The following is a 13079-nucleotide window of genomic DNA, read 5'->3' on the forward strand; positions in this document are numbered from 1 at the left end:
AAGCTGAAACACAGTTTTACTACAGACAGCAGGCTCTTGCCTCCACACTGCAGTTTCCATCCAACAGGACGTCTCCTTTCTTTTCAGCCAAGTCTTCACCAACATAGTATGAGATTGTGTTTGGCTTCAGCACAAACCAGCGCTCCGTCCAGTTCTTTCTCTTGTGCCCTTTCTTCATCATATAGCCCTGCAGTAAGACAGAATACTTAGCGGCTTAAATAACATTCACATCCTCCTAACAACAAGCTTTATTATAAATCAATAATTAACACTTTATGAACTGAAATTTCATTATTTGACACCATTTTTAATCAATGATTTGCATTTGTGGTTAGAATTTAATCTGTAATTATTTTCAAAATGCTTTGTCCCAAACAGCGTTTTTCTTTTTCTTTTTAAAAAAAAACAGTTTTAGTTTTTAGCAGAATTAATCGAAATATCGAAAAACTTTTGGGGCCTTTTTTCTACTGTGAACTAAGACATTTAGAGGGATTGTGACATTTTCATTGCCAGGTGCTAAATGTGCTGTTTAATTTAGTGTGAAATCTATGACTCCTATCATTTAAAGTGGTATATGCTTCACAGTTATTACAGTAGGCTGCATCGGCACTCTTTGAAATCAGAGTAAGATGACAGAGCTTTGCGATGAAGACTGTACCATCAGTCTGTGCTGATGTGCTGCCCACCTGTTTGAGCACGTCAAGAATGAGTTCCTGGTAGGCTTCACCGATTCCCATTGAGAGCGTCTGATGGTCCATGCCCTTACTGAAGTGACCCGACCCAACTAGGCTGATGAGCTCCCATGCATTCAGACACTGCTGCTTTGAGGTCAGCTGCAGCTTATAGTCCTCGAACCGCTCCTCCACCCAGCTTCCCCCCATCGCCTCTGTCAACTTACGCAAGAAGTACTCAATCTGTACATGCAGACATGCACACAGGCACACAAAGACACACACACACACACACACACACACACACACACACACACACACACACACACACACACACACACATCACATGCACAGAGTCATTTTTCATCAAAAGCACAGCTGTTCATTTACAATAAAAGATAACTTTCACCATTTCTGCATTTTTCCCGCAATTCATCCTTACATGACTGCAGCAGCAAAATGTGCATTTATTTTGCAAACAATCTTCCTGTGTTTGAGTTCTGATGTTTTTCCTACACAACAATAAATCTTCCAGCATTTGTAAAAGAACAGGAAGCTCGAAACTTCCTTTTCTGCTCTTGAGCAACGGACTTTTTCCACTGGCTACTAAGTGACACAGTGAAGGGACACGTACAATATCATATGCTGCAAATAAAACAGACTACAGATGAATAAAAGGCTGTTTACGCCAGTGCTTCCCCTTTTAGTAAGCACTTTGAACAAAAAGTGCTCCAGTCTAAAATGTAAGATGTTTACCGTCTCTCTTGAAAAAAAAACAACAACCAACCAAACAAACAAAAAAAAAAAACCTTAATGTGATTCCTGAACTAGTCAATGGCATCCTTACAGGTTAGCGTCTTACTGCGTAGCTTCTGAAGCACTTTTGATGCAAAGACAGCTCACAACGACATTTGTGTTCAGTGCTGTGGTTTTATGACGGCAGGGTGCAAGGCAGGGCTTTTGCCAGAAAAGTGGTTAAGCTAATTATGTGGCATAGATGGCATCCCAAAGCTGCGTCTTTACACACAATAGGTGTGGTCTGAATTTTTTCAAAATCTAATTTAGCTTCTTCAGTTTCTTTCGATGTTGCTTTACTCCATGTTAAGTTGGAGATGTGAACAAAAAAACGACACCTAGAACTCGCCCAGAATTTGTCTGTTCCTTTCTAGAGCCATCTGATGTTTACATGAATTGTTTTCTTTTAATGTCACTTCTCTTACATCCAGACCAGAGCCACATACCAGTGAATGAGATCTCAAGTAGGACGGAGTGGTAAAACAACTGCAAAGTGCTTTTGTTTTAATGTACACAAGGCTTTCTAAAAAGTATTCCCATTTAATTTAACATCTATTTACGCAACACATCAACAGCCTTGGGTACTTATATGTGCACTAAAGAGCACTTCAAAGTGGATCTGCAAAAGTACAAAACCCAGTAATGTCACGTTTTTCAACTTAATGATTTAATCAGTAAATCTAAGACTAACCAACCCTCTATGACACCAACTGAGGGAAGGGCCACAAAAAAAAGAAAAAAGAAAAAAAAAAGGGCGTACTACAACACAACAGCATCCCATGTTTTCTGACCTCCTCAGTGACGATGATCAGGGGGTATCTGTCTTCAGACAGGAAGTTGAAGATGCACCAGATCTTGAAGGCGTCATCGTTACAGATCTTCAGCTCATTCTGCTCCAGGTTCTTCCTATACGACAACGTCCAGCACATTTTGTTGAAGTCCTGACGGTTAAAGTTATCCTTCACCTGTGGCACAACAGAAACATCATCAGGTTATGTTCCACACCAAAGGAGAACAGTCTGCTTTTCCAGACGCTCACATTTTTGCAAAGCTGACGTTTCAAACCACAGAGCATAGATATTATACATATGGGATATATCCATTTATCAAATCCATAACACACAACTTTAATAACGTACAACATGTGTTTCATCTACTAGCACATGTCCATGCTAGTTAGTCCAGGGTGGCTAGGCAAAAAGATGTCATAAGGGTATCTAAGATGTACATGTGTGCAGGAGTGTTTGGAAAGACAGATTGTGTATTACAGCGCACACAGAAACTGAGAAGGGACAAAAAGAAAAAGTGCCTCTAGGGTTTAAATTCCAGAGCCAAATGGGAGGAAAGGTCTAGTCAGTGGTGTGGAGGGGATGTTTTCTTTGAGCCAGTGAACAGTAGCATCTCCATGGAGACTACTGGCTGGCTGAGTGCGCAGTCGTTTGGATGAGAAGCACATCTTGTCCTGCTGGCAGTCGCCCCGCAAATCCAACCACCAGCAAATGATCCCAAAACATCTTCCAACGTTTGCCGCAATTAGAAACCAGTCAACCCTGTAACTGGATTCATCAACTATTATATTTACAGTCCACGAATCCTGCTCAAAACCATGGTTACGGCACCTGCAGTGACCATCACACAGTTTTTAGAAACACTGGTCTAAGGTGGCATTCAGGACATTCAGTAGCACTTCATATTGCTGTTGAACACTCAGCCTTTAACACAGTACAAACGTTAGTGGAACTACCACCTATTTTCATCTCCAGATTTTTTATTTTTATTCTGAGTAGCTTTGCATTATTCTCCATTTAAAATAATCCTCGATTTACACTTACACTAAGCCTTGGTGGAGAACTCAGTTAACTGGCTAACAAACCATTTAGCTCCATCCCCTATAAGTTGTCTTTATTTTAAAGACGACTGTTCAAATAGGTTTGTAGCTTCTGTGGGCACAACTTAGCTGACCATACTAAGGATATCCTCTATGACATCATACAGAGGCAAGAGTGTCGGGGGGAGGGATGTGTGAAACCAAGTGTGTACAAATCTGGAGACTGAGCTTACAAAGGCATTATTTGTCATTTGCTGACCTCATTACTTGAAATTTTTTCATCTCAGAGAGGCGGCCTGGTGTTTACTCATAGACTGTCTTTGTTTGAGTTCTTTAAGCAGGAGAACTGAGCTCTTCAGGGAAGGAACACCTAAAAGTATCACCTCCAGCTGAACTCTCCAGAATGCGCTTTGCAGTCCCCTTTACAGAGCTGCATGGGAAGTCACTCCTTTTTCCTCTGTGTAAATGTGGGGAAGACTAACGCTTTCAGAGGGAGGGGCTCAGCCACACTAGCATGCACAACGCTAAAATAAGCAAGCAGTTATTTACAAAGCAAATAGCTTCTGAGCTTGTGTGTTTTATCAAATGCTTCATTAAAATGTCCTTTTTTCACAGGCAACATACAGAACAGTGAGTTTGTGAATTATGTTCACATGATAATAAACCTTTGACTTGTGTGCTGCTTCAGCTAGTCCCGAACCTGAATCCATTTTCCATGCGGTGACAGAGAGAGACAAACATCCAGCTTGAAAGCCTGAACGGTTCTCAAGATCTGATGTAACCTGCTATTGTGCTCATTTAGGTTGAGTGCCTGTGTAGAAACCTGTCTTAGATGTTAAAGCGATAGTACTTCCTCAACTTTTGAGAGTCACCCTGAAGCATTGCTTTACTCAACACTGCAAACTAAGACTAAACGTCAATTAATTTTGACGTCTAAATGAAATAAAACACTTTTTTTAAATTCACAAAAAACAAAACAAACATTCCTGTAGTGTATTACTCTTTTCTCTGTGCGTCTGTGTTCTAAATTATTATTTTAAAACAAGAAGCACTCAGACAGCACAAACTTCAGCAAATTCAACTCACCCCCTATTCTCTGTATTTATCACTTTGGCCTTCAGCTCAATCTATTGGCCTTGATGGAAAGGTCAGAGGTCAAATGTGACATAATATTTTAAATCTTTATACAGTCATCGCAAACATGACTCCACTCCACACACCTACAAAGATTTATCAGAATTTGTTCAAACTTCTCCAGCTACTGTGTTTACAGAAACACGACAGCCAAACGTCTTTTTAATTGGCCTCTGAATCGTCACCTCTCCCGTCAGAGATAGCCAATCTCTATGACATCATTCAGAGCCTTTTCAAGCCAAGACAGAAGAAAATGCAAAAATAAAAAATGAGAGAAAATAAAAATGTATTTCATGTACCTTAGCAGCGATAAATTAAGTGGGTATTCAATAACAAAATAAGCAAAATAGATATCCTCATTTACTTTAGCTATGCAGATTAAATGTGGGTTTGCCTACCAGTAACTTATCAGTCATGCTGATTCTCTGTACGTGTTCAGATGGTACAAATGTGTATTGAATATTTGTTGCTGTTGGGAGCTTTCTGGAGATTACTGAAGCTGAAAACAGCTGCAGGTCTTTTGTGAAGGTGAAATTACTGCAACTATTAAAGACTGTAACAGGTAAAGATTGTTTGTGAGGCTAAAAATAGATTTTGGGTGGAGTAAAATGAAATATAAGTTACATGCTGGTGTAAAGAGGCTCCTCCCATCATGAATATTTTGCCATTCGTCAATGGTTCTGGCAGTAAGTCTGACTCAAAAACAACATATTCTGCTGTTGTAATAAATAAGAATGAGTCTCTCATGATGATGTGTTCAGGTAGCTGAATGTGTTCGCATCATGTTTGTGGTTCTGAATGCTTAATCACTCTGCAGCAGCACAACATGCGCGGATAGGGTAAAGGGGAAGTCGTGAAAGCAGGATTTGTTACGAAAGAGCTTCTCTTTGTGTCACGCTCGTCTTGTTTTCGTTTTGTTCTTAGCTCGCTGGTTCTCGCTGTCTTTTCTCCTCCTCCCCTTCAAGATCCCTCTCGGTCTTTTCCCTTCAACAGTGAGATCCTTGTCAGCAAATCACCCCCTCCCCTCCACTGCCACATGTTCATTAGGATTCAGGATCTAAACTTCAACCTTATCTCACACCCAAACAACACAACACAGAAATGTAACAAGTGGAGTCAGACTAGAGTAAACTGGAAGACAAAAAGAAAATCTTGTTACCAGTTCAACCGGACTGTCTGCTTTTTAAAAATCACAGACTTCAGTGGAATGAGAATCACACCAGTGACAGGAGCAGCTGAATGTTCAACACGGTATGATGTGATATGAAAGCATTGGAAAAGGGGGAAGTAGTAACAAAGTGCTTTTTTAATGGTCCACAGCACAAAACAGGTGCTGTTAGGATGGTTCATCACCAACATCTGGCATCAACATCCTCATTTCTTTAAAAAAAAAAAAAAGGGAAAAAAAAGCATAATAAATATACATAAATCTAAACACAGACTGCTGAGGCTCTCATTGGCAGATAACTAAAGGTGTATATTGCGATACAACTATGAAAGCATCCTCCAGTTACTGTAGCCAAATCTTCCTCTCCATGTCTTTTGTGGTTAGTGTGAATTCGAATGACAAAGTTCACCAAATCTGAACTATAAGACACGCTCTGCAGCAAGAACACAGATTACTCCAGATCTGACATTATTTACATACACAACTGTGTTAAAGAAATAAACATTTGAGCATTTCTGATGAAAAGGAAAAAAATTTGAAATAGGCCCCTAAACTTGGGCAAAATTCAAGGAATTCTTATTTGATTTGTAAAGTTCCTAAACAGAGAAACCGGCCCATTAAGCTCTTAACCCTTAACAGAACAGTCCATGTTCTGTGCATGAATGCATTTTAAATTTCTGTTTTCCCTATTAAATGTGATGTTTCAGAAGAATGGATTTCAAATTAAGATAATCGCTTTAAGGCATGTTAACACAAATGTCTTACTGCCAATCTGCTGCAGCTCAGCAAGGAAACACTGTGCCTTACAAACCCACCCGATCAGTCTCAGACTGGTGAAATCTCAATTAGCTTCAACGCATTTTTACATGAAGTGAGGACTCAGGATTTTGTCCTCCATCTTTCCTAACAGCAGAGAACTATTGCAACAAGAGGAGTCACCACAGCAGTCAACACTTTCAGTGACTGTGTGTGTCAAAATTCTTGACTTGGAACAATGAACTTAAGTAATCTCTGTTTGTAACACAAGCACACACACACACACACATTTCTATGTAGTGCAACATGCTATCACACAACAAAGTGCACGGCCCTGAGCTTCAACATCATCATCACTTTTCTGCTACATCAGCAGTGGTAAATGTTTCAGGGTCATGGTACAGAGTTAAACAATCTCATCACACGTCTCTGTGCTCTTATAAAAGAAAATGTTAGAGGTCTGCCTTTTATTTTCTGCTGCACTATACGGGTGAGTTGGTGAGGATAATGTACAGACTGCCTCCATCTGCACTTCCTGTCTGCTGTACAAAGGCACAAACACACACGCAGTTTAAAGTTTTTCCTGACTAGCAACTGTGTTCCCTTGTAAAATAAGATACTTGCTCTCCTGGGTTTTGGGTTACACACACACACACACACACACACTTACTTTCCTTGTGTGACAGGGTGGAGTTTCCTCAGGAGTGAGTGAAGTTGAATGCTTTGAACACCACCCCACTCCAATGCATGCGTGGGATGTGTGTGTGTGTGTGTGTGTGTGTGTGTGTGTGTGTGTGTGTGTGTGTGTGTGTGTGTGTGTGTGTCTTCCTCAAACTAAATCCAGCATTTAGTTTCTTTAAAGAAAATGTGGTTAGAATTTTTCAGCACCAATCACGAGCACGTCTTATCTACACAACACGTATGTCTGTATGTCTGTTTGTCCAGAAAGAAATTATTTAAGCAGCTTTATCACAAATCACTTCAGACATAAAACAGTCAGAAATGTGCACTGCCACAGAGACAACAAAGAGGATAAACAAATACAAACAGCCTCTCTAAACTAGTGTTAATCCAAGCTTTTTATATATTGAAGCTCCGGCTGAACCAACTGGTCTGCTGGAAATAGTCAAGTCATTTTAAGGGCAAAACAAAAGATTTTTCTATACACCAGTGGAGAAATGTATACGGGGAGAAAAAGTATTTTATATTCATTGATCAGTTAATTAACAGATCAATTTAATAAAGTGTCACAGATTATTGAGACATGAAGTTAACAGTGAGCACAGTCTATCAGGTAGCCAATCAGAACTCATATTTTTACAAGTATCTATTTTTTTCTTACATACATCTTTAAAATGACTGAAATGGAAGTTGTAAAAACAAACAAACAAACAAACAAACAATAATCAAATGCCACACTAAACTACTGGAAAATATAAAATAAAAAAAATAAAATAAAATCAGCAACATTCAAGAATAAGAAGTCTTAAGCCCTTCATTAAGACAGAGTTTAAGAACCTTTTTAAATCATGGTAATAGCCACTTAGCACTGATGTTACACAAGAATTCCAAACATTCAGAAGGAATTCCACTAGAGCTCACTGCTGCTCGTGACATGACTAAATAAGCATTTTCTCTTGTCCAGCTATGCAATCACAAACGCTCCATTCATCCGTGACCCCGTTATTACATCATCACAAAGGTCTGATGTTCAATAAATGGTTTTGTGCCGCCGTCTCGGAGCAATACAATGATGGATGGACACAGAGGGTGACACCAACGCAATGTAGCTACTAATACACTGTGTCCATCAATGGACCTTTGTAGTGCACGATTAAATATGACTAATAAATAACCTTTAAATATGATCAAAAAAAACAAAAACAAAAAAAAACAAGGTTTCTGCAAGAGAAAGTTAGTGAACCCTTTGGTCACAGTGGGTTCCAATCTTAGATCAAGTGACAGACAAATAGCTTTAAGTCTTTATTTAACACAGCGCAATCAGTCACAATGCAGGCTGGGAAAAGTATGCCAGCTCTTGGTTTAGTAACTAAAAAAACCACATTTAGCTTCAACACCCTCTATAAGATAAGTAGCTGCTTATGACACATACACCACAATGATGAGAATTTGGGAACATTACTCCCAAAACGTGGTTTTTAATACAATTATATTGGCATGTTTGTGCAAAATGTCAACCCATGCCACACCACCTCAGTAGCATTAAGATCAAGACTCCAAAAGCTACCTGTGATCAGGTTTTAAAAGTATTCAGAGATGCACAAAGTCTACTTAATGGAAAAGTCTCCTCATATCAAGAAAGACTGGTCGATATGAATCATATCTTGATCACAACTTTCTCAGTTTCATGTCTAAATGCCCCATGTTCAAACATCTACCGTAAGACAAAATGTCTACGAAATCAAAAGCTGCTACATCCCATAGCAGAGGATAGGTTATAAAGATTACACAAAGACGTTAAACTACACCAAAGGCTTGCAGAAATCTGAATCTTTGCCCATTCTGTTGAGTACGAGGCAAATACTGATTGAGAACGGTTCTGCAAACACTGCCCAACCAAAAAAAAAAAAAAGAAATGAAAAAACACATGTCAACTGTTAAGCATGGTGGAGGAAGCACTGAGGTTTGACACTAGTTTGCTATGTGAAGGCCCGGATGCTAAAAATGGACCCGATTTATATAGTTTTTCTGGTCTTCTCAACCAGTCATTCAGTGCTTTAACTCTACACATACAGCACTCTCTCAGACACCCGATGATGTTTCACAGTTTGTGGCGTTTAATATTTTACCCAAGAAATTATGGATTGGAGTAAATTTACAGAACAATATCAGGTCAGCTGTTAAAATAAGTTAGGATGAAGCAAGAAAACAAGGAATTGAAACAACTGCTTGAGAGAAAAGAACATGCATTTCAAAAAGAATTGGCTACTTTGAAGATAATTCTGATTTTATTTGTCTAGAATTGTGATTGAGAGGAGCATCACACCACTATTTATGAGTGGCCCATACAGGCAGCTTTTGCAGCCCTGATGAAGACTCGGGACCGTTGCTCTCAGGGACAAACAATCAGCAACTATAACATGACTCCAATCTCCTGCCTTAGTACAAAATAGATAAAACGCCCACAAAGTATTTGTTATGGCTGGTCAAGCCTCTGAACAGCCTTCAGCTAATGTATCATTTTCAAAGCAAAGTAATGAAGAGTTGTAGTGCAGACTGATAACTTGCCATTATTATTTCCTCTATAACAATGGCACTTATTGTTTGTCAGTGTGTTGACACTGAAAAAGACAGCGCCCTACATATAATAAACACCACTTTACTATCCTAGGCTGACAAAGTGTGACTGAATGTGCTTACACAGCTGACTGACCTTATCCAGAATGAACTTGTTCAGGTATGGCATGTATCCCTGGTTGGAGACAGGACCCTCGTCATCATCTTTGAAGTGCTCCTCCAGAGCCACCGGGTCATGGGGAATGTTCATGACTGTACATAAGTTGTGGGACAGCACCTGAAATCAGAGGTGAAAACAATACTTACTAGTTATTACAACGATCGATTGATATGTTTAAGTCAATTTCAGCTAATAGTTATGAGTTACATTCCATTTAAGCCATGTCTTGGTTACATTTCTTGAGAAATGCACTTGAGGTTACATGAAAGGTCACAGCGTAGGGTTAAAGTCGTAGGTTACAGTCGACATTTACAAAATCAAACAAAATGTAAATACTGTTCCCTGTCATACAAAGGCCCCTGCCCAGAATTCCTTTTGATGACTCGCAGCCGTGTGGGGTTGCACATGTGGACATGACAGCAGTAATTGGAGAACAAGTGTGGCGTAACCAAGAGAACCACAAAGGAAGGTGTTTCACCATTTTCAACAGACGTGGAGCGTCTTAAAGCTGCATTGCATTTGTTTCTCCTTTTTTAGGACAATGCAGTTATTATGCATTATCATCGATGCAATAGCTGTACAAGAATTTAAAGATGGTTTTGTTTTGAGTAACTATTTCAGACAGTCGCCAAGCATATGTAGGTAGTTCTGATGTGCGTTTGGGATCACTGTCCTGTTGGAACATCCAACTGTCTCCAAGTTTCAACCATCTACTGTTGATTTGAGGTGAAGTTGAAGAATATGAAGGTAGCCCTCCGTCATCATTTCATCCACTTTGTGCAATGTACCAGTATCACTGGCAGCACAACAGCCCTTGCTTGACATTTATGTCCCTGTTCTTAGTTTTGACAGAGTCACCTTTACTCCTCCAAACATACTTCTCGTGATTGTGACCAGACACCTCAGTATTCGTCATGTCTCATATAAAACCTTTCTCCAGGAGGCATTTGGCTTGTCCGTGTGGAGAGCTGCAAATTTCAGTTTGAAGTAGTCTTGGTCAGCACCCTCTTAGTCAGTGAAGATGTAAAAGTCACTTCACTGTAGGCAGAATAACTTGTACTTGGGTGGAGTTGCTTGAAGGGATGATCTTGGAATCTGCAGTTGTTTAGAAATGGCTCCAAAAAGACCTTGCCAGCTTGTGTAAATCCACTGTTCTCCTTCTTACATCTTCACTGCGCAATTTTATTGTTCGGAGTATTAGTCAGTCAACTCAGCTCTGTCAAACAATATTTTCTATTCCAGCAAAGATACACTACCAGTTGTAGTGAATGGTGATGACTAATGAAAAGTTTACACCCTTGGTTTTGCAATGTTAAAACCCACTGTATAACCTTCAGCTCCACTTATTAAATAGAAATACTTAAACGACAACAACAAGTACTTGAGCTACATTCAGCCATTGTTCCTATTCATGCTCTCATCCATTGGTGTTTGGCATTGTTAGATAACGAAAGACTATAATCTGCTGGGTGCAGCAAAGTAGTGTAGTGGTTGGCAACTCACAGCAAGATGATTCTGGGTTTGAATCCACCAGCTGGAGGCTTTCTGTGTGGAGTCTGCATGTTCTCCCTGCGTTTGCCTGGGTTCTCTCCATGTACCCTGGGTTCCTCACCCTTCCACAGTCCAAAGACATGCATGTTGGGTTCACTGGCGATTCCACATTGACTGCAGGATTGAATAGGTGTCTGTCTGTGTTAGCCCTGTGACAGACTGGCACTGTCCAGGGTGTACCCTGCCCCTCACCCTATGAGAACTGGGTTAGAACCCGACCCTGAACGGATAAGGAGAACAAGATGGATGGCCGGTACATTGGCAATAGAGGGTGGGAACCCAGGAAGGGCCTATGCCGTCCCATGCCCTTTCTCTTTGCACTTACCCCAGAGTAGCAGCGACCATTTTCACTTTGGTTTGATGCTCCTGAAGTGAAAAGTGTTTTTGTTTTTTTCCATCCGTTCCTGAACAATGTTTGGCTGGCACAGGAGTGTGAGTGCATGTTGTTTACATACACGGAGGTATCTCCAGGAAATTTGTACTCATATAAAAATATCTTCTACTTGGCTGTGTTTTAAAGTGGATTCTTCCAGTGATGAGAGGTGTGTGCAGATCTTTTGAATAACTTTACTTTCATCTGCGTTAACGCCTCCTTTTCAAACATCTGTTGGCTCTACTTGTTCTGTGGTGGTTTTTAGTGTGGGATTCTCCTTTAATCGATGTGCGAACTGTCAACAGGTGCGTCTCAGCTGATGCTGCCTAACAGAAGTGTGTGCCTTTGTTTTTTTTCCACGCAAATCAGAATAGGAAGAAACGGGTTCACTATTTCGAAAAAAGCCAAAGATCCTAAAAGTTAAAACCTCCAGCGGCCAAAAGAAACTCAAAACCATCAAGGAAAGCAGCTTACCTTCAGCTGAGATTTAGAGACTTTCCCGCTTTTGTCCACATCCAGCGCTGTGAAGGCGTGCCAAATGGACTTTAAAAGTTCATCCCGCAAGGCCATCTCGGTGGAATATACCTCGTCTTCTTCTCCTGTACTTTTTTCCTCTTACTTCTCTCCTCTCCGGCTGCGTGTGTGTCACTCTTACTCTCTTGCTGTGTGAACTGTCTCTCTTCTGCTGTTGGACACGACGGGGAAAGGTCACGTGACCCGCCGTCAGCTGCTGCGTGCTTGGCATCGTGATGAAGAACTGCAGCACCGCTCAGCGAGAGGAGCGCACACACATCAGGCACGAGTGTGTGTCACTGACGCTCTGTGCGGAGAGTATGTGAGGACTTTGTGGGTAAAAAAACATTATTTATTTTTTATGTAAAAAATGACACATAATAGGTGTTTGAAACTACCTTGCTAAAAAAGAGAAAGTCGTTAACATATAAATATATGGAAAACCTAAACTGCCAGCTCAAAATTACTAAACTTTTAAAAATCACAAAAATATTATTATTAGTAGTAGTATGCCAATTATATGTAAATAAATAATAAATAATAATATTTTAGGCATTCATTTTGATAAAAACTTGCATGTGTATATAGATGTTTTGTAGATGCATACAAAGGTGTGTTGTTAAGTTCACCTGTTGATTGATTGACATCAGTGCAGAGATCGTGTACACATGCCTTTCTCTAATATTTAATGACATTCATTTATCTGTGGTGTCATGTAAGCCTTTTATCTCTTTATTTTTCAGCGGTTTTCTGACAACTTAAAAATGGGAAATTAAAGATTACAATATAACATTTCTGTATTTAAAAATGTTGCTTGATTAAGGCGCTAAAATGTAACTGAGAATATGTTTGTGTTAAAATCTAGATGGCTA

General features: G+C 39.9%; 1 protein-coding gene across 1 annotated transcript in view; it reads right to left on the bottom strand.

Annotated features, from left to right (window-relative positions):
- The window catches only part of swap70b (switching B cell complex subunit SWAP70b), a 31643-nt gene extending 19254 nt beyond the window's left edge, over positions 1-12389 (bottom strand). Inside the window, exons 1-5 of the mRNA XM_085165797.1 lie at positions 12169-12389; positions 9747-9887; positions 2258-2431; positions 687-914; positions 41-187 (exon numbers count right to left, since the gene is read on the bottom strand). Of these exons, the coding sequence (XP_085021923.1) occupies positions 41-187; positions 687-914; positions 2258-2431; positions 9747-9887; positions 12169-12264 (786 nt within the window). The 5' untranslated portion in view covers positions 12265-12389. The remainder of the gene's footprint in view (positions 1-40; positions 188-686; positions 915-2257; positions 2432-9746; positions 9888-12168) is intronic.
- Positions 12390-13079: the final 690 nt, after the last annotated feature.

Source organism: Neolamprologus multifasciatus, chromosome 7 (genome assembly GCF_963576455.1).
Source record: "Neolamprologus multifasciatus chromosome 7, fNeoMul1.2, whole genome shotgun sequence".
In the NCBI taxonomy this organism is placed as follows: domain Eukaryota; kingdom Metazoa; phylum Chordata; class Actinopteri; order Cichliformes; family Cichlidae; genus Neolamprologus; species Neolamprologus multifasciatus.